At 37.3% G+C, this 19,468-nt stretch overlaps 2 protein-coding genes across 5 annotated transcripts in view; one reads left to right on the top strand and one right to left on the bottom strand.

The window, feature by feature from the left end:
- MBTPS2 (membrane bound transcription factor peptidase, site 2) overlaps positions 1–2,676 on the top strand; it is a 31,934-nt gene extending 29,258 nt beyond the window's left edge. Inside the window, exon 12 of one of the 2 annotated variants that reach the window (XR_006164928.1) lies at positions 563–582. Coding sequence is in view for 1 of the 2 variants with exons in the window: in XM_042788574.1 (XP_042644508.1) it covers positions 563–785 (223 nt within the window). In the remaining variant the exon portion in view is untranslated. Of the gene's footprint in view, positions 1–562 lie in introns of both variants that reach the window. The other variant, XM_042788574.1, reaches the window with a different exon arrangement.
- SMPX (small muscle protein X-linked) overlaps positions 1–12,134 on the bottom strand; it is a 93,993-nt gene extending 81,859 nt beyond the window's left edge. For 2 of the 3 annotated variants that reach the window (XM_042788576.1, XM_033010053.2), the window contains exon 1: positions 2,674–6,650. The gene's annotated coding sequence lies outside the window, so the exon portion shown is untranslated. Of the gene's footprint in view, positions 1–2,673; positions 6,651–12,051 lie in introns of those variants that run through there. The other variant, XM_033010054.2, reaches the window with a different exon arrangement.
- Positions 12,135–19,468: the final 7,334 nt, after the last annotated feature.

The following is a 19,468-nucleotide window of genomic DNA, read 5'->3' on the forward strand; positions in this document are numbered from 1 at the left end:
ATGATCTACCCTTGCCTTATTCTCACATGCACATGCATGTACAGAAATCCGCTCAATTTTTCTGGCTAACAGGTAAGTAGGAGAGAGAGGCCAGATTTCCAATTATATTCTAGCAATTGACTTACTCCAGTGAGGGTGTGTTTTGGAAAATATTCCTAATCATTATTTCATACTTAGGTCATAGGTCTAGAATACTTTCTTACTTCAGGCATGGTGTCAGTGCTGTAACCTTCCTTCAAAACCACACAAAACAAGGGAGGAAGATGGGCAATATTAAGTGTGGGTTTGCTGTCTCTTGCTTTTATCTGAGTTATAAAGCATGCAGGTTGTTTAAGTATCCAAACCGAGTGCTTAAAAACAAATTAATCTATAAAGGCAGTTGTCTGAGCTGGTATGTTATGGCGTAAAACTCATATAATTTATTTGAAACAGAATAGTAGCTAAAAAAAGATACCTCTCCTATGTTTCTCCCTGCATACTAGAAGTAAAAAAATATGTTCTGTATTAATTTTTTTTACATTTTCTTGGATATTATTCATGAACCTTAACTAATGTCAACCAGGTACCTAATTTCACTGTCAGGAGCACTGGCAGTTATCAATGCTGTACCCTGCTTTGCTTTGGATGGTCAGTGGATATTAAATTCATTCCTGGAAGCCACTCTGAGCTCCCTGGTTGTAGAAAAACAAAACAGAGAGCTTGTTGGCTTTTTAATTTTACTTGCTGGTAGTGCACTTTTGGCTGCCAATGTTGCACTAGGACTTTGGATGGTGACAGCACGATAGAACATTGGATATACTTCTATCAGTTCTCAAAGTACACAGAAATAATGAATCCATTGCCTTTTAAAACTTATTCAGTACTGAGATTGAAATAATTCCCTTAAAATGACACTGAAAGAAAAATCACTAGTGGCTGCTGTTTTAATTTAAAACTGTACAACATTGTGCCTGTAGTCATGGGAAATCTAATAGAAGTAGGAACGTTTTTATATACTCTTTAAGCACTGTACTGATTTTGGAGAAATTGCATTGTAAAGTTTCACAGGAAAAAACCTAAGACCTCATTAATTTAGATCTTAAAATAATGGAATTATTTGGCCTCAAACATTTGTAAAATGGGAGAAAAAAAAACACTTAGCTTTTATTTTATAATTTGAATAACTGTCATAAAATCTGTGTGGGCTTTGATCATTTCTCAGTCAGCATAGTCTTGAGTGTCTTGTTTTGTTTATTTAATCTGGTATTCTACCAAACTGGGCTCTAAGAAGCCCTAAAGTCTGATCTCAGAATGGTGAAATGCTAAGTAAATGCTTACCGCGTGTTAATGAGGAGAGAGAGGCCATATGGGTTAGTATCTTTCCTTTTCAGCTGGCCAATATGACTGGAAGCTTGTCCTCAGGATGTAGATGAGAAGTGCCAATGTCTGTTAAGAATGAGGCATGTGGGAGGATAACAAAGCCCACATGTCTGTGTTTCTTACACACTGAGTTGTATATTATCATACTCAGCTGAAGACTTTTTAAAGGCAATATTTGTCAGCAATAGCTACAAAATAACTGAAATTTAGTTTCTGAGTGCTGAAGTATGCTGTGTACAATTATTCCTTAATGATAAGTAATGTTTGTGTTGTTTTACTCAGAAAATACTATATTATACCTGTTTACAGTTAAAAGTGAAATCTGTTGTTTTTATGGTGTCTCTCTTTTGATGCTATGCATGTAATATGTACAGTAACTCGCTGATGGTTTTCTGTCTTTCTAAGCATTGTTTTCCTTTGCTAGGATTCATTCTATTCAAAGATAGCTAACAAAGATGTTTAGATGAAGTTGGTCTTGAATCAGAATTGTTTAGAGGAAGAATATGATTGTGAATTGAACTATTTAAACATTTGGCTTTGCTTTCTGAAATGAATACAGACCATATCCTTGTTCTTAAATGAGCAGTGGAAGAACAGTCAGTGTTTTGCTGACTGAAGTATATCTGACATACTTTGAAGCTCTAAGTCTGTAATATTTTGTATGCATTAAGATTATATATTGACTGTCACGTCCACCTGTGAAATATTGCCCAGTTTACATAAAATATTGCCTAGTTTATATAAATCAGATTCCATCAGAGACTCAGTATAGGCTGATACTCAAAAAAAAAACAAAAAAAAACAAAACAAAAAACCAAACAAACAAACAAAAAAAAAAAAAAAAACCCAAACAAACCCCAAAAAAACCCCTTCTGGTTTGACAGTCTAAATATTTGAAACAGGAAAATTTTGAAAAATACCCTGCAACTTCTGGCCTGTGCAGGGCTCCCCACAGGAGCTGCTGCAGCTCAAGAGTTCCTTTACAGAAATGGCCTTTCCATCAGGAGCTGAAGTGGAAGCTAAGCTCATGGATACTGGCCTTCAGGGAGTATGGAAGCATTAATGACCAGCTAACATAGATTCTCTTGGCAGTAGAGGTAAAAGCCTGGGTAATTTTAAAAGTGGGGTTGAGCCCAAAATCTGGTGCTATTTCATGGATTCGTAACTATGATGTTTGCATTTGCCTGCTGATTTGTTACTGTATTTTTGCACAGTAGCCTTCACACTTACTGAAGATGTATTCTTTTTTTAAGATGACGCAGGCAGTAATGAGAGAGCGTGTTTGTTTATTTGTTGTTGTGTTAGTTTACTTACCCCTCCAGTGCTGTCACAGGCTGGGTGGGCCTCTTGAAGTTCGCCTCTGTGGGGTGGCGGGCCCATGCCTCTCATTTTCAATCATTTCAGCCCAGGCATGTAGGCACAGATCCCAGTAAAAGAGAGTAAATCCTCCAGTCAATCCAGTGCAAGTCAGTCCCTTTGGAGCCTGTTAGAAGTCACACAAAGTCCAAGAGAGGAAAAACAATCAGAAACTGCCAGCAGGCTTCTCTTTATTCTGGAGACACCCTGAAAGTCTAACTCATCATCACTCCTGGAAACATATAGAGGCTTTAGAGTGGTGGTTCTGATCGGCCACTGCCATCTCTCTGTGGACAGGAGGGATAGGAGCAGCCTGGATCTTGCACAAGGCCTGGCTCCAAGGCTGTGTTCCAGAAGCTTGCTCACTCACCCAAGTGGCTGCTTACTAATCTGAGTTCTTCCTTTCAGTGGCTCTGTGCCACTTTCCTCTGTCTCTGTGTCTCGTCCAACCTACAGTGCACAAAATTAATTTGCACTTCAGAGTTTTAATGCCGCAGGATATATACTTTTCTAGATGGTTACTGTTTATGTATCAGAGTTGCAGTGCTGTCTTATCTAAAGCAACAACAAATGCATCTATGGTGATTTCAAAATATTCTGTGAAAAATATTTCAGGTTTGATACTTTATATATTCATGTTGACTACAGGTGCTTGGGACAATCTTTTAACATAGTACTCCTCCTGAAGATATAGGCAAGAGATTTAAAAAAACCAAAGTTTCTGAATTAACTTACACAAGTTACATCTGCTGTAATGAGGCTGGCAGGTTGTTCCTCATTATTTAATGTGTTACCAAAATACGATGTTTTATCAAAGAAAATTAAATCCATTTGATTTTACTTTACACAATCACTGAAAGCCACAGTTATACTAAGTAGAACTTCAGTCTGTGTTTGACCTCATAATTAAAAAGAGGGTGAAGACATGAGTCACAGTTTTAAGCGAAACGGACACACTAGTACACTCTACAGACCCTGGTTATCTTATATGGGAGAGATAGTACTAGAAGCGTTTAAAAATAATTCAAGGGTCCATTTCTCTATGTGCTGAAATTCTATTGAATAAGGGTTTATTTTAGGTATGCACACGTGCTTTGAGTCAAGACTTTAAGCAAACTGGGTATGAATGGTGACCCAGCACATCTTAGATTACCTGTGGACAAAGGTAATAGTTAAATTGAACCTCTCTGAAGAAGAAGTTGTTCAGTGGATCCATTTCATTCTCCTGGAATCCTAACATATGGATTACATTCTGATAAGCAAGTGCCATACACAAATTTATTGTTTGTTTGTTTCGCAAGAGAGAACACAGAAGGACACAATTTTTTTTTTTTTTTGTGTTGGATTTTTACTCTGGAGTATTTGCTATGTTTCTTCTATTTCTGTTTTTGTAAAAATTGAAAGGAAGCCTTTCCTTAAAACTAAATTTTTCTACTTCTCATTCTTATTAGCCCTTCAAAATGTAACTTATTCTTTAATACAGAATCCATCAATATAATTATAGCGCATATTGACTGGAGTATAGAACAGAACACTCTTAAAGATTGGATGGATACTACTATTTATGTATATACTATGCATTTTAAATCTGTATCAGATGGAAAAAGTAATGTCTAACATTGGGAAGTGTTATACACAGCTTTTACTTGAAAACTACCAGAAGAATTCCATAATTATAATCATTGTTCTGATTAAGTTTTTATGAGAATTTTTTCATATCAGCAAAGGCTTCCATAGCATGTTCTGATAATGCATGATATGACATGAAAATGCCTAACTTTTTAGCACATGGGATGTTACACGCTTTTTGCAAACTTAAGAAATTAAAACCAGCTTGCTTCCGTACAAGTTAAATGAAAGAGACTTCACTAGAAAAAGTATAGTCAGACTTACAGATTAGTCAGCCCAAATTTATGAGCCACAGTAGAAAATCTGTTAACTCATCCTTTTTATTTAGAACAAGCAGCTGTATTGACAGTTACTTTTCAGTGATGATGATTCTGCATTTGTGTATATGTGTATACATACACGTATATAATAGATACATACACAGCCACAGTCTGTATTGCTGCTTTTTTAGGGATAACTTACAGCAGTCCCCTGTACTCTGTGATGTAGGCTTTTTGTTCTTTTTCCTTCTCCCTATGAATTCCATATCTTTCTCTGGATTTTAAAATTGCAACTATGTTTTTCTCCCATAACTGATCTAACTTCTTTATTAATATAAGACAAGTGATGGACATAATGTAGCTACAGCTGCATGACTTTTGTTCAGCTGATGTTTAAAATATATTTCTTGCTTTCTGTGAGGCCTCAGCTACAAGCATGGCAAAGACAGATTTTTCAGGGCAGCTAAAAGAGGTCAACCTTAGTATTCATTACCCTCTAAATACTGCAGTTTGCTGTTCTGAATGATAACTGGGATGAGTGAGACTGCGTAGAGTATACAGAAGAAATGTTTTTCAGGACAGACTTCCCATGGCAGTCAGGGTGTTTCAGCTTTCTTAAAATAAGGATATATTTTTGTTCAGTTTAGAACATCAACAATACAAGTTTTCCCAATAGTTCCCTATACATTTTGCATGATGGCAAAGGGTGATCTGTAGCAAATATTTTTTTAAATAAATTCTGTATGTCTTCTATCTGAAAGATCTGCATTTGTATCTGGATATCATTTATGACAGATGAAAAAGGTTATAAAGGTGTATGTAGCCTAATCTGTATTTATTTGTTTTAAAAACATATTAGTTAAACTTTAGAAATAAATAGTTATTTGTAAAATATGCATTCTATACACCCACATTCAAATTCCCGCAACTAGTCTTGCCTCAGCGTTGTGCTTGTGACCTTGTGAGTAAGGAAGCTGAATCTAACTCAGGTAAGAGCCAATATTAGCAGTTATTTTGTATCCTCTTTATCCTGAATTTAATGTAACACTGTGTAGAGACTAGTTATTTAGTGTGGCTGAGTTATCTGTGGTACATATCCTGTATTAATGCAGCACTTGGGAAGCATTGTGCTAGGGACTGCTGGAAAACAGCAGCTCTGTGACTCTTATTCCTTGGACTCATCCACTACGATCATGTGAAGAGCAGATGGCAGTGACTGGGGGCAGTGAAGAACCTCAGTTTATGGCAGCTGTATGAAACCTTCACGCTGCTGACCCAGTGTGAAAGGACAGGAACAAAGCGCAGGATATGACACTGCAATTCCATTCATTCCATTTACATTGGCATGAAACGTGAAAAGAACTTGTAATTAACATTTCAGAGCATGCAGATATGTTTTCCAGTCTTTCACTGAATCATTCAGTGACTGGTGATCAAACTTTTTTTATTTTTGGTTAAAAACCACTTTGTCATTCCATTGATAAATATGTGCTGAATAAGTGCTATGAGTAGTTGTAGCTTATTTAGTAAAATGGACTTGGTTATTTCTCACCTCTGGATGTTGATCTTGGGTTGGTAATTGATCTTCACTTGATACTAATTTGAATGTTTGGAGGCCATCACTTGAGAAATCTAGTTTCTTCATTCCCAAGTTCGTTGTTAACATTTTAAATTCCTATTTTCCTTACATAACTTTGCTTTTATATTTCATATGCTCAGATAATCTTATCTGAAGCCTGTCAATGGAATATGTATTGTTTTGAAATTCATTGTGGGTTTTTTTTCTCTAGATAGCCTTATTTTTCACACTGACTCACAGCTGTGGAATGTTAGATTTCTAGACCCTTTGTTCCTACTATGCATTGTTCATGATCATGTTGGTTTTTTTTTTTTTTTTAAAAAAGAAAGCTTCATTTTGAAAATGTCAGCTAACAAATATATAGAACACTTTGAATAAGGTATTGTTTTTGTTTTGCTTTTTTTTTCTCTCTGTAATCAAGCAAACAATAAGTATTGTTTTCTATGTATGATAGATGTATCCTGCAAATAAATTCATTGTTTGATTGTTAATGTGCTTAAATCTGTTTTGAAAATAAGGTAAGAGTGACATAATTCCTTATTTGTGGCAATTACCATATTCTCATACTCTTCATACATAACATACATTCTCTCTCTCTCTACTGACAAGGTACTAGGAGGTACCACTATCCTTTTCAGTATGTGACCACCATCTAAAATGAATAATAACTATCACTTTTCTTTCCCTTATTTATCAGCTTATCACACTAATAGTTTGAGTTACGACAGAAGTACATCCAGACAGACACGTTGTACTGGAGTAAAGCTAGCTTCATTTTAATGTGACCAAGGTACGTAGTGACTGCCTTATAGGGGCACATGCCTTTCTCTTGGCTTAGTTCCTCTGTAAATCTTCTCTTACAGAGTTACGAACTTCTCTTTGCTTGGTTTGTAGGGAAATATTTGACACAGCATGCCACAGTCAAGATAAGTGAAGCCACTTCTCTGGGTGTTAGGGCCAGTCCTATGTGAAGAACTTGACAAGTCAGATCTTCAAATGACACTGAGGTGATGTTATGTATCACAACCTTTGATTTGTATATACAGGCCAGCCCAGAGCTGTGCACATACCCTGTCTAGTTCTGAACAAGTTTACTTAGGTATCCAGATGCTGTCTGGGGCTGCGTTAGCATGGTGAAACCAGGTGGTTTATCTTTATTTGAGAATGAAGCTTTATTGCTCTGTTTCTTGAGCAAGCTTGTCTAGAGTTAACCAGGTTATCTGTACTGAGAATTAAATTGTCCTTTGTTGCTCCCTGGACAAGCTGTTACTTTGTACAAGCAGAGCTGTTTCAGCAAGCATGGCTTTGTTCCCAGATAAAAGATTACCATGAGAAAAAAGCACAAAGCACAGATCAGACACATTGGTAGGATTTCCCAGATAGGTTGCTATGCAATTTTCTGAATATTTGCATGAGGAAATGGCACTTTTCTTCCTCGTGTTAAAGGTAGAGACAACAGTTTATTCTTTCTGAAGCAAGGGTCCTGACATTTTTCAGTTTGAAAAATTATGAAAGTTATCCTTCTGATTATGTATGGTCTGTAGTCTAGAATAAAATCAGTGATGTCTTAATGTCATCTTGAGCAATGTTCCTTAATCACTAATATAATTTCAGGATAAGATTTATAAGGAAATACTGTATCTATGAGTCTTACTGCTGGTAACTTTATAAAGAAGACTTAATATAATTCTTCCTCTGATCATACCAGTTTGAATCACCAAGCAGAAGCATTCCTAAACATCTTTAGGAGATCTGTATGCATTGAACTCACTTAAATATTTTTTAAGATTTTTATGAGCTTTTGATATGAGCTACCCAATGAAATACAATTTGAGGTTTGATTCTAATCTTATGGTAGTAAACTGGGGGAATCCACAACATTCATGAGGTCTAAGCAGCAGTCACCTAGACTTCTACTAACTTTTTTCCCCTTTTCTTACCACAGACAGATGTGGGTCTGGTGTTTACTTTGATGCCTTTAAGGCTCCAGTATTGTTGAAGTAGAATTGGATGTTTTTACTAATTATGTATTTTATTCTCTATGTTTCTCATTAATTCTACCTCTTTTCAGTTCTTCGCAAATATTGTAGTGGCTGAATACTATGTAACTGCCACTTCTGACAGTCTTGAAAACAGATGGTTGTACATCCTTTTTCATTTCCCTTGAAAGGAATCTTTCAAACTAAAAAGAAACACTTCTTTTTTTCTTTTCTTTTTGTTAAATGTCATCCTTTTTATTTGCTATTGTGTTATAAAAGTCTCTGTATCTTTTTTCCCTTTCACAGCTCTGAGGATCTATTAAAATACTACTAGATATTTTTTAAAGTGTAAATTCCTCTAAGCCCACTGAATTTGATTCATTTACCCACATAGGCATCTGTTGTGGTCTGAGATAACCTACGGTGTTCTTAGGATAATAACCTGACTTGGAACAATGTTTTGAAACTCATCCCTCCACTTGTCTCCTTTTGTCTCCTATTGGCTTAGGTCTTAGGTTTTCTAAGACCTACGCATGGGCCTGGCAGATACGGGTGAAGCCCTGTAGGAGATCAAAGATACTCTGGACCAGCAGCTGGGTACTAGGAAGGGTACTCGAGGGCATTTTTTTTTATAATGCTAGATGCTTATATGTGGGCAACAAATCAATCGAGATTGACTCCTTTTCTTTCCTTGCATTTCTTTTTGACTCATGAATTAAAGTGGAATAATGAGGCTTTTTGAGTGAGTTTTGTTGGACATAAAAATGGATCTAAGCTTTTCTGTTTGTGCATAAGAGTGCCATACAGGCTATTTTATACAAGTTAGGCTAGCAGAATATATGCGTTCTCCTCCTGCTCTGGATCTTAGGTCTGGAAGCAGGAGAAATGAGTATTGCTGCCTTATCTACAGCAAGAAAAAGGAAGGCTTATTTTATAAGGAAAATACCATCTGTCTCCAGATGTGGAGTGGTGGTAGCAGCAGTGTGCAGATTTACAGGAAGTGATGAAGAGGCACCAGGTGGAGACAAGGCTGTGTGAAGGGACTGTGATCATCTTGGCCAACTGCCACAATTGTGTACTTTTTTTTTCCTTGTAGGAGAAAAGAAGTGGTGAGACTTACAATTAGGAATGGGATAAAATCAGGGAAGGGGCAAGATAGAAAGAGGTAGTTTGTTCTTTTACAGAATCTTTGAATCAGAAAAAGAGTATGTATACTTTACAAGTGGAGATGTAAGTGCTGTTTAGTAACTCCATGATAGGAATTTTTACTACTTTTTTTTTTTTTTTTCCCCCTTGAAGCATTTATAGAGTTGACTTGCAAATAAAACTGACAAACTTCCATCACTGGTAGAAACATCCCATGTAGTAAGATCAGAGGTGCAATAAAAGCCTGTCCTAGATAGCATTTCAGGGCACTTAGACCTCAGAGTTGTGTCCCTCTCCCCATTTAAGGATTGGACCTGATCTTGCTTTCAGTTAGTCTGGATGCAAATTCAGAACTTTTCTCCTGTTTTCACATTCCTCCTTCAGCAAGAGTTGACCTCATGCAGTTATTAAGAAAAATTAATCAATCCATTTTTATAATGTTTTGCCCCTTGGCTTTGTTTTCATTCATGCAGCTATTTGAATAACTAGCAGAAACTAGGCCAAACCACCTGTATCTTTATCATCGCTGCAAAATCAACAAAGCCAGATAATGAACGTGCTTTATGAACCACAAATTCCTGGGTACTTACCACTGGTTATACCAACAAACTTTTGGGGCTTGGTTTGTTTTTGGGTTTTTTTTGACTGCAACTGTTTACTGCTCTTTATTAGATGGTTGAATTTATTCCCTGAAAATGTTCTGCAAGGCACTTGCAACATGCTGCAGTGCTGAAGGAAAAAATGGGCAAAATAAAACTTGTATAATATGCTTTTTACTAAACAAAATTCACTGTTTCATTTACTGAAACAGTGCAGATAAGTTATTATTTTGTCATATATTAAAGCCCTGATTATTTTTCTAGCATTTATCTTCAAAGTTACTCCTAAGGAAAACACTTCAGTAGTTAACCTAACTGGCCTCTGCATATCATTTTAACTGCAATTAAATGTAACTGAACCAGAAGTTAAAATATTGCTGAAATAGTTGTGAAAACTTTAGCATATTATCAGACAGTATTTTTTCATAAACATGCAGAAACCTATTGTTCACTTGAGACTTCAGGTAGCTGGGAACTGCACAATTTTTTTAACCTTTATTTTTTATCTTGACAACAAAATACCAAAAGCAATTCCAAAGAAAACATGTCATCTTTCACTTACAGGGTTACTTGGAAGGGCTCGCTTTTAGCATGTGCAAATAATAGTGTAAAAATTAAACTATCATTTAACAACATGGTATTAAGTGTGAAACTGATGGTGATATATCGCTCTGTTCTCATATATGTGATTCTCCAATTAGTTTCTCATGCTCTATAGTAAGTCAAATGCAAGTGCAATGCAGATTATTTGCATGAGCTTCTACAGCTGTACAGTGTACCTGAAGACATTCAGGTTGCAGCCAAACCAGGAGTCCAGGTTTGTTGAACTTAGTTCATCACAGTGACAAGGGAAAAAAAGTCCAGATATTGAATGTAGCTGATTATGGAATCATGAAACCAAACTTGTCATACTCTGATGTAAAATAGCAAAAGAGTCCAGAAAATTAATGGTCATGCAGGTTTTAAAAATAATAATTTTTATTATTAATTACAAATAAATAAGTAAATAACTTGAAAAAAATGCCCCTTAAATGAACACACTCTTCTAGATCAAAAAGGTGCTTTGAAATGCAAAATAAACCTCTTTTCTTCTGCCAGGGGCTTGTGTGTACACACAGATGCTAATTTGCGAAGCACTTGGTTAACTTCCGCTGACCTGAACTATCAACAGTTTAGATAAAAACAATGATTGTTAGTGGCTTTAGAAAGCTGTGAAACACACAGGCTGTAGCTTTGGTTCGGAGAAGCGGTTCAGCAGCTCCCAGTGGGACCGCCGGCCGCTGCGCTGCACCGTCCCCGCCGGGCAGCGGCCTGGCAGGGCCCGGCGCCCGCAGTCCCAAGGAGGGACTTAGGCCAGCGGAGCTCACTCAGCTCTACAGCTAGGACCTTGCTTACCCTGAGGTCAACAGGCCTCTGGAACTAGCTCAGAGTTTGACTCAAAGCAGCCCTGAAGTCCTCTTCTGCACCTGCCCAGCCCCGCTGTAGCTGAAGGGCTCACACACCATGTCCAGGCCGGGGCCTGGCAGCGACGTGGCCGTTCCTCTTGCCCGAGAGGCTCAGTCAAGCACTTATTCTCAGCGTGGAAGTTTTAAATCGAGCATCCCACAAAATGCAGCACGGGGTTAGTTCTATCTTTGAAAATGCTGTGTGCACGGCTGGGAGCAGGATACAGCAGATGGGAAACAGTCTGGTTACAGTGCAATGTCTGTTTGGTGAACCACTGACCAGACTGTTTATATAATACTGTAGGTGAATTTGAGGTCTGGGCCAGAAACTACTTACAGTCTCTGGGACAGAGCCATGATGTTTCCAGGAATGTTTTAGAGTGTGTCTTTTAGTTGTTTTTTTTTAACCTTTGCTGTATTTGTTTTGGAGCGTAAGGAGTTTGGTATCCAGGGTCATTAATATCATGCAGCAGTCTGTGTGGGGATGCTTCCTCTACAGATGCATACAAACCACATAAGAATGAGGTGTTTTCTTGTTAGAGAGGAATTTTAAAGAGATAATGTCAATATTAAGCTTTGGGGAAAAAAAATACTATTATTTTAAAGAACAGAAGTGCTTTAATATTTGAATAGCTGTTCTGCTTTTCTACACTATTTGCTGAAATACCTTTTCTATCTTTAAAAAGCCATAAATCTAACCTTTTTCACAGCCAAGGAAGCGTACAGCTTTGGCCATGGAAGCTTATGAACAAAGGAGCTTTGAAACGGGCTGTATCCTTTTCAGCTGCTTCAAATATTTGCCCTTGATGTATCATTGAGAAGAAACTGTGGCAACCTTATTGCTGATAAAAGCTTGCTGTCCTCCAGCTGTAAGGAAAGTCATCTGTCTTAAGAACAGCTTAAATTATTAGTCGGGCATCTGAAATTAGAAATTTCTGCTGGTGCATCCCAGGTTTTGGAATGCTATCCTATGAAATCTAACACTGCAGCAAGGCAATTAGACCTGATACCAGAAAATTGTTGGTCCAGATTAAACAGTCCATGAAGTAAGCCCTGAATATGATATTCACATGAAAACAGAGCCAAATTATGCATGAGTAATAAGGCTGTTATCAATATGAAAATATAAAGGACTCCTCTCTTCCATCCTTAATCACCACAGATGTGATCTGGCTACACTGATGTCAGTGGGAAACATCCTGCCCCTATATGGAGTGGAATATCAAGTATTAAAGTAATAGTAGAATAAGATGGCATGTAAGACAAAGAACAGTGACAGAACTGGACCTGCTGAGGTAGGAAAACAGTTTCTTTGCCTAGTTTCTTCAACCTATAGAATGAAACAAGGGGTTTTGCTTGTTAATGCATTTTGCAAAGCTCTTTACTTGCATAGAGTAAGACATAGGGCTATTCTTCTAAGCACATCTTTTAAAAGTTATTTTGTCTTGAAGTGTAAGGATGTAGCAATCAAATGGAATTTGGAACTCTTCTCTGCTTTGGACTGTAACAAGCTTTCAAGGCTGCTGGTGGATTGAACAGGGTGCTGCTATGATGGGAAGAATTCAGGGATTCAACCACACCTAACTTGAGTCACTTGCTTTAGGCATTTGGATAGCCATCTTTTCCTCTCTCTGCAGTCAATAAAGAAAGAAGTACCACCACAGATAGCCATCTGAGGAGTGACCACACTGTGGGGCTGCTTCTCACCCAGCATACTATAGCCACAGGCTAGGTACACAGTCTAGGTACAGCCTGCTCCACAGTTATGTTGAAGAAGGACTACATTAATAAATAGGATTGCTTAGAGCACCTAAACAGGCAGTATATAGTGTAACAGGATAAAACAGTACCCCACAAAAAACATGTAAGTAACTTGAAACCAATGAGTATTACACTGCCTTATTTTTTCTTTCTTTCTTTGGTCCATAGCACGTTAATGAATAAAAAGCTTTGCATGAATAAACATTAGTTTGTGGCTGATTACCTTACTCAAAAGGTCTTTATTCATGCACATCACATTCCTCTAAAGAATGTTTTAGAAAGGGTTCTAAACACTGTAAGTATTGGTCTGAATCATTCCTGATATTAAAATTTTAGTCTAGTAACGAAATACCACTTCATATATATACATGTGTCATTAAGATCACTGAAACACGATGATGAACGACTTGTAATTTCTAGGTATCTGGCATTATCAATCTCTTCTTGTTTTTAAAGTAAAAATTGCAATAAATTTAGTCAGAAAAATAGACAATAATGCCTAAAAATATTGATGATGAAAACTGGTTTAGAAATCAACCTAGCTGGGATAGGCTTAAAAATAAGCCCAACGTATACTTAAAGGCAGGGGTTCGCAATTATACGTGTGGCCTCAAATGTCCCCGTTCCACCTTCTACACTGTACATCTCTGCCGTTGTTGTAAATAATTATGTTTTTATCTATTGGATGGTTCACTAGCCTTTTCTCTGTCTTACTGCCAAGATCAAGACTGAAGATTGGAAAGCCAGTTAGAAATATGTCTTCCCTGTTAGCACTGATAACCACATTCATTACCAGTCTGACACTGAATTCACAACCTGTATTTCTACTTTCTGCCTTTCCCATCACATCCCCCACATCTCCATCTTGACTTCAGCTTCTCACTAACAAATCCGGAAACACTTTGCAGAGTTATTAGTATCTGCCTGCCTTTGTTTTGTCAGTAAAAACATGGTTTTTAAATGAAAAAGAGAATTTCTCAGCAAGCCATTCCTATGCAAGCAGGAGGAAGATAAAGGAGGAGGAAGGCATCTGTGTGTGTTACTCTTGATTTAGCTGAGGACTTAATTAGCAAATATATTTGTCAACCTTTCTGTTCTTCACATCTCTTTAAAAGAAATTACTGTGGTGATATGATTGAGAATGACTGTTTACAGAAGTATGACCTTATTATGTTCGGTTTGCCAGCTCTGGCATCTATTTGAAAGGGTGCACTTCTGGTTGGGGATTATTAGCAGCTTATATATACACCAGGTTGGATACTTTCATACAATCCATTGCTTAATGCTTTATCTCCCTTGAGGGCATTAGAGATGTTAGGGTAAAACCTGGATTCATGTTGAAGGGTAATTTGCTTTTGGAAGAAAGAGTTTTTCACAGTGAATAAGAATTACATGCATCATATAAGGACATGGCTAAGATTCTGGAAAATGACTACTGAATCTGGGTACGTTTTTAAGATTCCCATTCTAAAGGATTTACTTTTCCAATGCAACAGAGCAGAAAATCAAGTCATTTAAAACAAGTCAACTTGCACATTAGAAACATTGCTTATGACACATTAACATTTGTATTTATACATGTGAATCTTTGTGATTTAGTTCTCACTAAAAGAAAAAAGGTTGGAAAAACAGAAGACAGTTGCCTGTAAGGACACTGACCATATTGTTACACACAATTGCATTTTTTTAATCACATAATTTCCCGCACAGCTGAAATAATAGCCGCCTGTTTTAGTGCCCTTGAACCAGTTTCTAGTGGTTGATGGCACTTCACGGTAAATTCTGCAATACAACTGTCATCAAAATCAGCAGCACCTTAATTGTGACACCGAGTAATTACAGCAGATGCTGAGAAAATCCCCACATCTGCCCAGGCTTGGTTTGGCTTCTAGGAGAACAAGGGAGATGCTAATCCAAGTTTCATAATATTTCCACCATTAACAAACTGGACTAAGTTTTACAAGGCCTGAATTAAACTCTTAGCTCAGCCACCGTGAAACAAGAGCAATACTGTGTTGATGTTTTGCTGATCCCTTTTATTTTCAGTATTTGGATAATAAATTCTCTCAGTAGAAACTCCTTTTTCTGAGTGCAGTGATGTGAGGATGTAACTCAGTTTGGAGAGGGGGGCCTCCAGGTATTGATACAAAGATGTTTTGGGAGTAGTGTACACCAAAAAGACTGTCTTCCAGAAAAGAGATACTAGCTCTTAAACATGATGTCTGTCACACAGTCCAAACCCAAACAGCAGCATGCACTTTGAAAACTAATTCAGTCAAGAAGTCAGCAACAGTGCAGGCAGAGCAAGAAAAAGAGGTTGTAAACAGCAGAGAAATCAGAAACTGATGGAACGAACATCATACAACAGACTCGCAGCCGGCAGGGATGCAAATGAATAGTATCAAACAGAATAAAGTATGGCTTAGGAAAAGAAATGAAGAAAGATCTGAGAACAAACAGTGCTTCGTTCAGAACAGGCTGGGCAAGTGGCTGTGCAGTTTGAATGGGAAGACAGAGGAAGCTCCACTGATTTCTAAATAACAGATAAAGATGCTAAAATGAATGAAAGATAATAAGGTGATTTAGGTATCAAGGCACTACAGACAGGAGCAGGACTGGAGTAGCACATGGCAAACAAAAAACCAAGCTGATGGAGGGGAAATAATTGGGGAAGCATTAAAGAAGACCTCCAGTCAGTGAAGACACTAGGTGATGATCACACAAAAGAAAGAAGAAAGAGTGGAACTGAGAAGATGGAATGTTCAGCGGGGCCATGGGAGAGATGACTGGGGCTTGAAACTGCAAAAGGGATGCAAGGGTTAAGGAAAGGTTATACAGATTGCCATTGCTTCTCCTTCATTGAGAGGTTCCTCATCTTTTTTGCCTTTTTATCTCCCTGTCTTGTTAGTTAGACAGCACTTTTGTATTTACACCACAGTTGCATTACTTGTTTTTAACATTTGTTATTTCAAGCAGCTTGCAATGTGACCTTAGGGGAGGTTTAAGGTTTTACAGCAACCTTTTACCTACCTACCACCTCTTCTCAAGCAACTTCCAGTTCATTCCTGCCATGACTGAAATGCTGCATGATAGCATCTTTGCAGAGCCTACAGAAGTAGCATAGGGCCAAAAGCATCTTATTGCTTCTCAGTTTGCATTTTCTTAAAGTCAGTTTAATCCCACATATTAGTGCTGTAAGCAAGCAATTTCAGAAGATTAAACAGGAATTTCCCTATGTGTTTATGACATAGCAGTGATGATAGATTTTTGTTTGTAGTTAAATATTTCCCTGCAGTGTTTACCAATTAAACATTCAAGGCACACAGTGAAAGTGATTGTGGGCTTGACTGAAAGCCAGCTGAAGAGAGAAAATTCCATTGATTTAGCTGGGGTTTAGAATTGATAAAACCAGCCCAGAGACTGATTTGCGAATAAATGTGTGTATTTCACTAATACACTGGAAGTGGGAACTGTTGCTTTTATGGACAGGAACATTTACAATACATTTAACTCCTAAACTGTTTATAAACAGAGTTCTGAACAGCTGTGTTCTGCAGAAGGATATACTGTAAATGTGTTACTTGGAGTCACCATTCAGACAGACTGCATATAATTCAGGCAATGAAACATGCCATGCATGATGTATCTCATATGAATAGTAGTCTGCTAATAACACATGAACTATCCCTTAAAGTTAGGCTCCATGAATTATTATGAAGGTAGAAGTGAGGCTCACTAACAGAAGTATGCCTAAAGCTAATGCCACTGACATGTAATTTGACTAGAAATGTTACCTAAAAGCAGAAAACTACAGTCCCTTTCCTTTCAAAAAGTACTGTTTTCATTTTAAACAAGACATATGCAAAAATAAATGTATAATGTATTTTTAGCATGGTATTATCCCTGAATGAGAAAGAAAAAAATAGGAAAATAAAACTTATTGAGAGTAAAGCCAATTTGTTGCCAAGCGGTCAGTTGTCTAAACAGTGCTACATGCATAGTAATAATTGACTTGCTCTCTTGTCAAGAAATGTAAGAAACTTTTAAAAGAGTCCCTTAGGTTTACTGCACAAAATCATAATCATATGGTCTCAAAACTGGAAGGAGGGATCGAACAGTAGGGAATGCTGATAAGAACACATTTTCAGGGAAGCTGAGTACTTAAAGATTAAGGTTCTTAATAGTATTTCCTCCAACCATCTTGGCTTTCTCCTGCAACTCTATTGCGGCTCCTCCCAGCACGCTGCGACGGAGCTTGTTTCAATACCATCAGAAAGCGCTGCAGCAGATAACATTTCTGCAGACCAGACAGGCGCGAGGTGCTCTGGTTTTATGGCAGGATAAACTTTTATCTCTTAGGGCCAAGTCTTCTAAACCAGATGAATAGTTTCAATGCAGGACAGTGTGTGGGAAAGCAGAGCTGTACACTGCTTCTGCACTCTCGCAGGACTGGAGCCAGCAAAGGCTCCATGGGGTAAGTCTGGCTGTGTGTAACTGCCCACCACACAAAGGACAATTGGTCTCATCCGCCAGGAAAGCCCTGGGCTCCTTGTCTCAGCAGCTCTCAGTGGCATAGTATAACCATGTCGGAGCGCAACAAAATCTGTGGAAAAAATTTCTGAAAGAATGGGATCAGGCAACTGCATAATTTTGTTCCAAAAGGTCTACATGACATATTGGCTAAAGTTAAGTTTTATGGGTTTGTTTGACTTAGTAAAAAGTGGTTGTCACACAGAAAATGTATCTTTTCTTTCCCTGAACCATTTTTATTGCAAAATCTGTTATTCATCATATGTTGGTCAAAAAATGAATTAATATGCTTTCCCATTAGCTCTCGCACACTTCCTAAGCAAACAGTAAAAGTTAAAGGCTGGCAGTTCAGTATTGTTTATTGTCCCATGGGGCTATGTTAGTCTGAGTATGTGATGAAGAGAAATACAATAGTGTATACTTTAAAACAGGAATCAAGAAAAAAATACAATCCAGAAGTTTCATTTCGGTATTCTCAAATGTCATTTTGAGTCAATGTCTCTTGACATTAGCAAGACACCAACTTGAGCACTTTTGGCATAATGAGACACCCTGTTGTAGACTATGATAGATGTAGCCCTTGAAAACAGGTCAAAACAGAAAAAGAAGTAACAAAGAGGAGAGCACTCAGAACAGAGCAGCTTGTTGCTTGAATTCATCAGAGTACAAACTCAATGCCACCATATCACTGCCTAGATCAGAAGAGAAACCTAACTGTGATTTCTAATACCCCGCAGGTATGATGATACATTCTTTTCTTCTTAGAACTGAACCTCTGCATAGTAACAATTCCAACAAAACACTGAAAGCATAGGAGCCAGATCAAACTAAATTACCCACCATTTGCTTTAGGTCATAAAAGTAATCTTTCTATCAAGATTTAATTGAAAAATTAAAATGTTTCCACACCAGAAATTCTAAGGAGACTACCTATTCATGTAGATTATCAATTTTGCATGTCATGCTAGTAAAGTTGTGATTGGGGAATTACGGGAAATAGAATAGCTACTTGCTCTTTTCAGGATTCATACACTCACAGAAGTAAGACTGAATTAATAAACTTCCAAAAAGAAAATACAATTGCTTGCTATATTGCATAATACATTTGAAGTCCTTAAATTACAGAACCCTGTATGAATAGCCTTCCTTTATGTAGCTGAGCAATCTTAAAACTTTGTTTATCAAAGCAACTGGCATCTTCATTGCTTATGCTTTGATATAACTCATCAAGGAAGTTTTTTTCTTACAATTTTGTCTGGACAGAGGAAATGAGTAATGTTTTGATTTTTGTATAAGAAATTGTTTTGCTCTGTCTCTTTTTGGAAGTCTGAATTTCTTTTACCATTTTCAGCCTAAAAGTCAAAATAGAAATGGTACTCAAAAGTCCTGCCTTTGAAAATTTTACTCAGGTGTCACCAGTACAATGCAGGTGCAGTTTCTATCAGAAACCCCTTTAAGTGTTTGACAATCTTGCCTCTCAAGATTTTCACCTCTCATCTGTTTGAATAAAACCTTCCAGAATTTTGATGCTGGGATGAAAAAAAAAAGTTGCATTTGAACTCTGCATATGGTAAGTATTCCTATCTATCTGATTAATTTCCTGATTTTCTTGTATTCTAGGTTAGCATTGCTGGCACTAGAAGTAATTCTATAAGTGTTGCAGCCAAAGCCGCTAATCAAACTACTTGTTATCTTTTGAACAACTGCTTGAGCATTAACAGCAGCTACACATATCATTTTGCGTTCATCATAAGTTCTTTCAGTTCAAAATTAACTACCAGAATAATGAAGAAAAACATAGAAAAAAAAAAATTCTTAATCTAAT

This window comes from Tyto alba, unplaced genomic scaffold (assembly GCF_018691265.1).
Source record: "Tyto alba isolate M040663 unplaced genomic scaffold, T.alba_DEE_v4.0 Super-Scaffold_14, whole genome shotgun sequence".
Taxonomy (NCBI): Eukaryota; Metazoa; Chordata; class Aves; order Strigiformes; family Tytonidae; genus Tyto; species Tyto alba.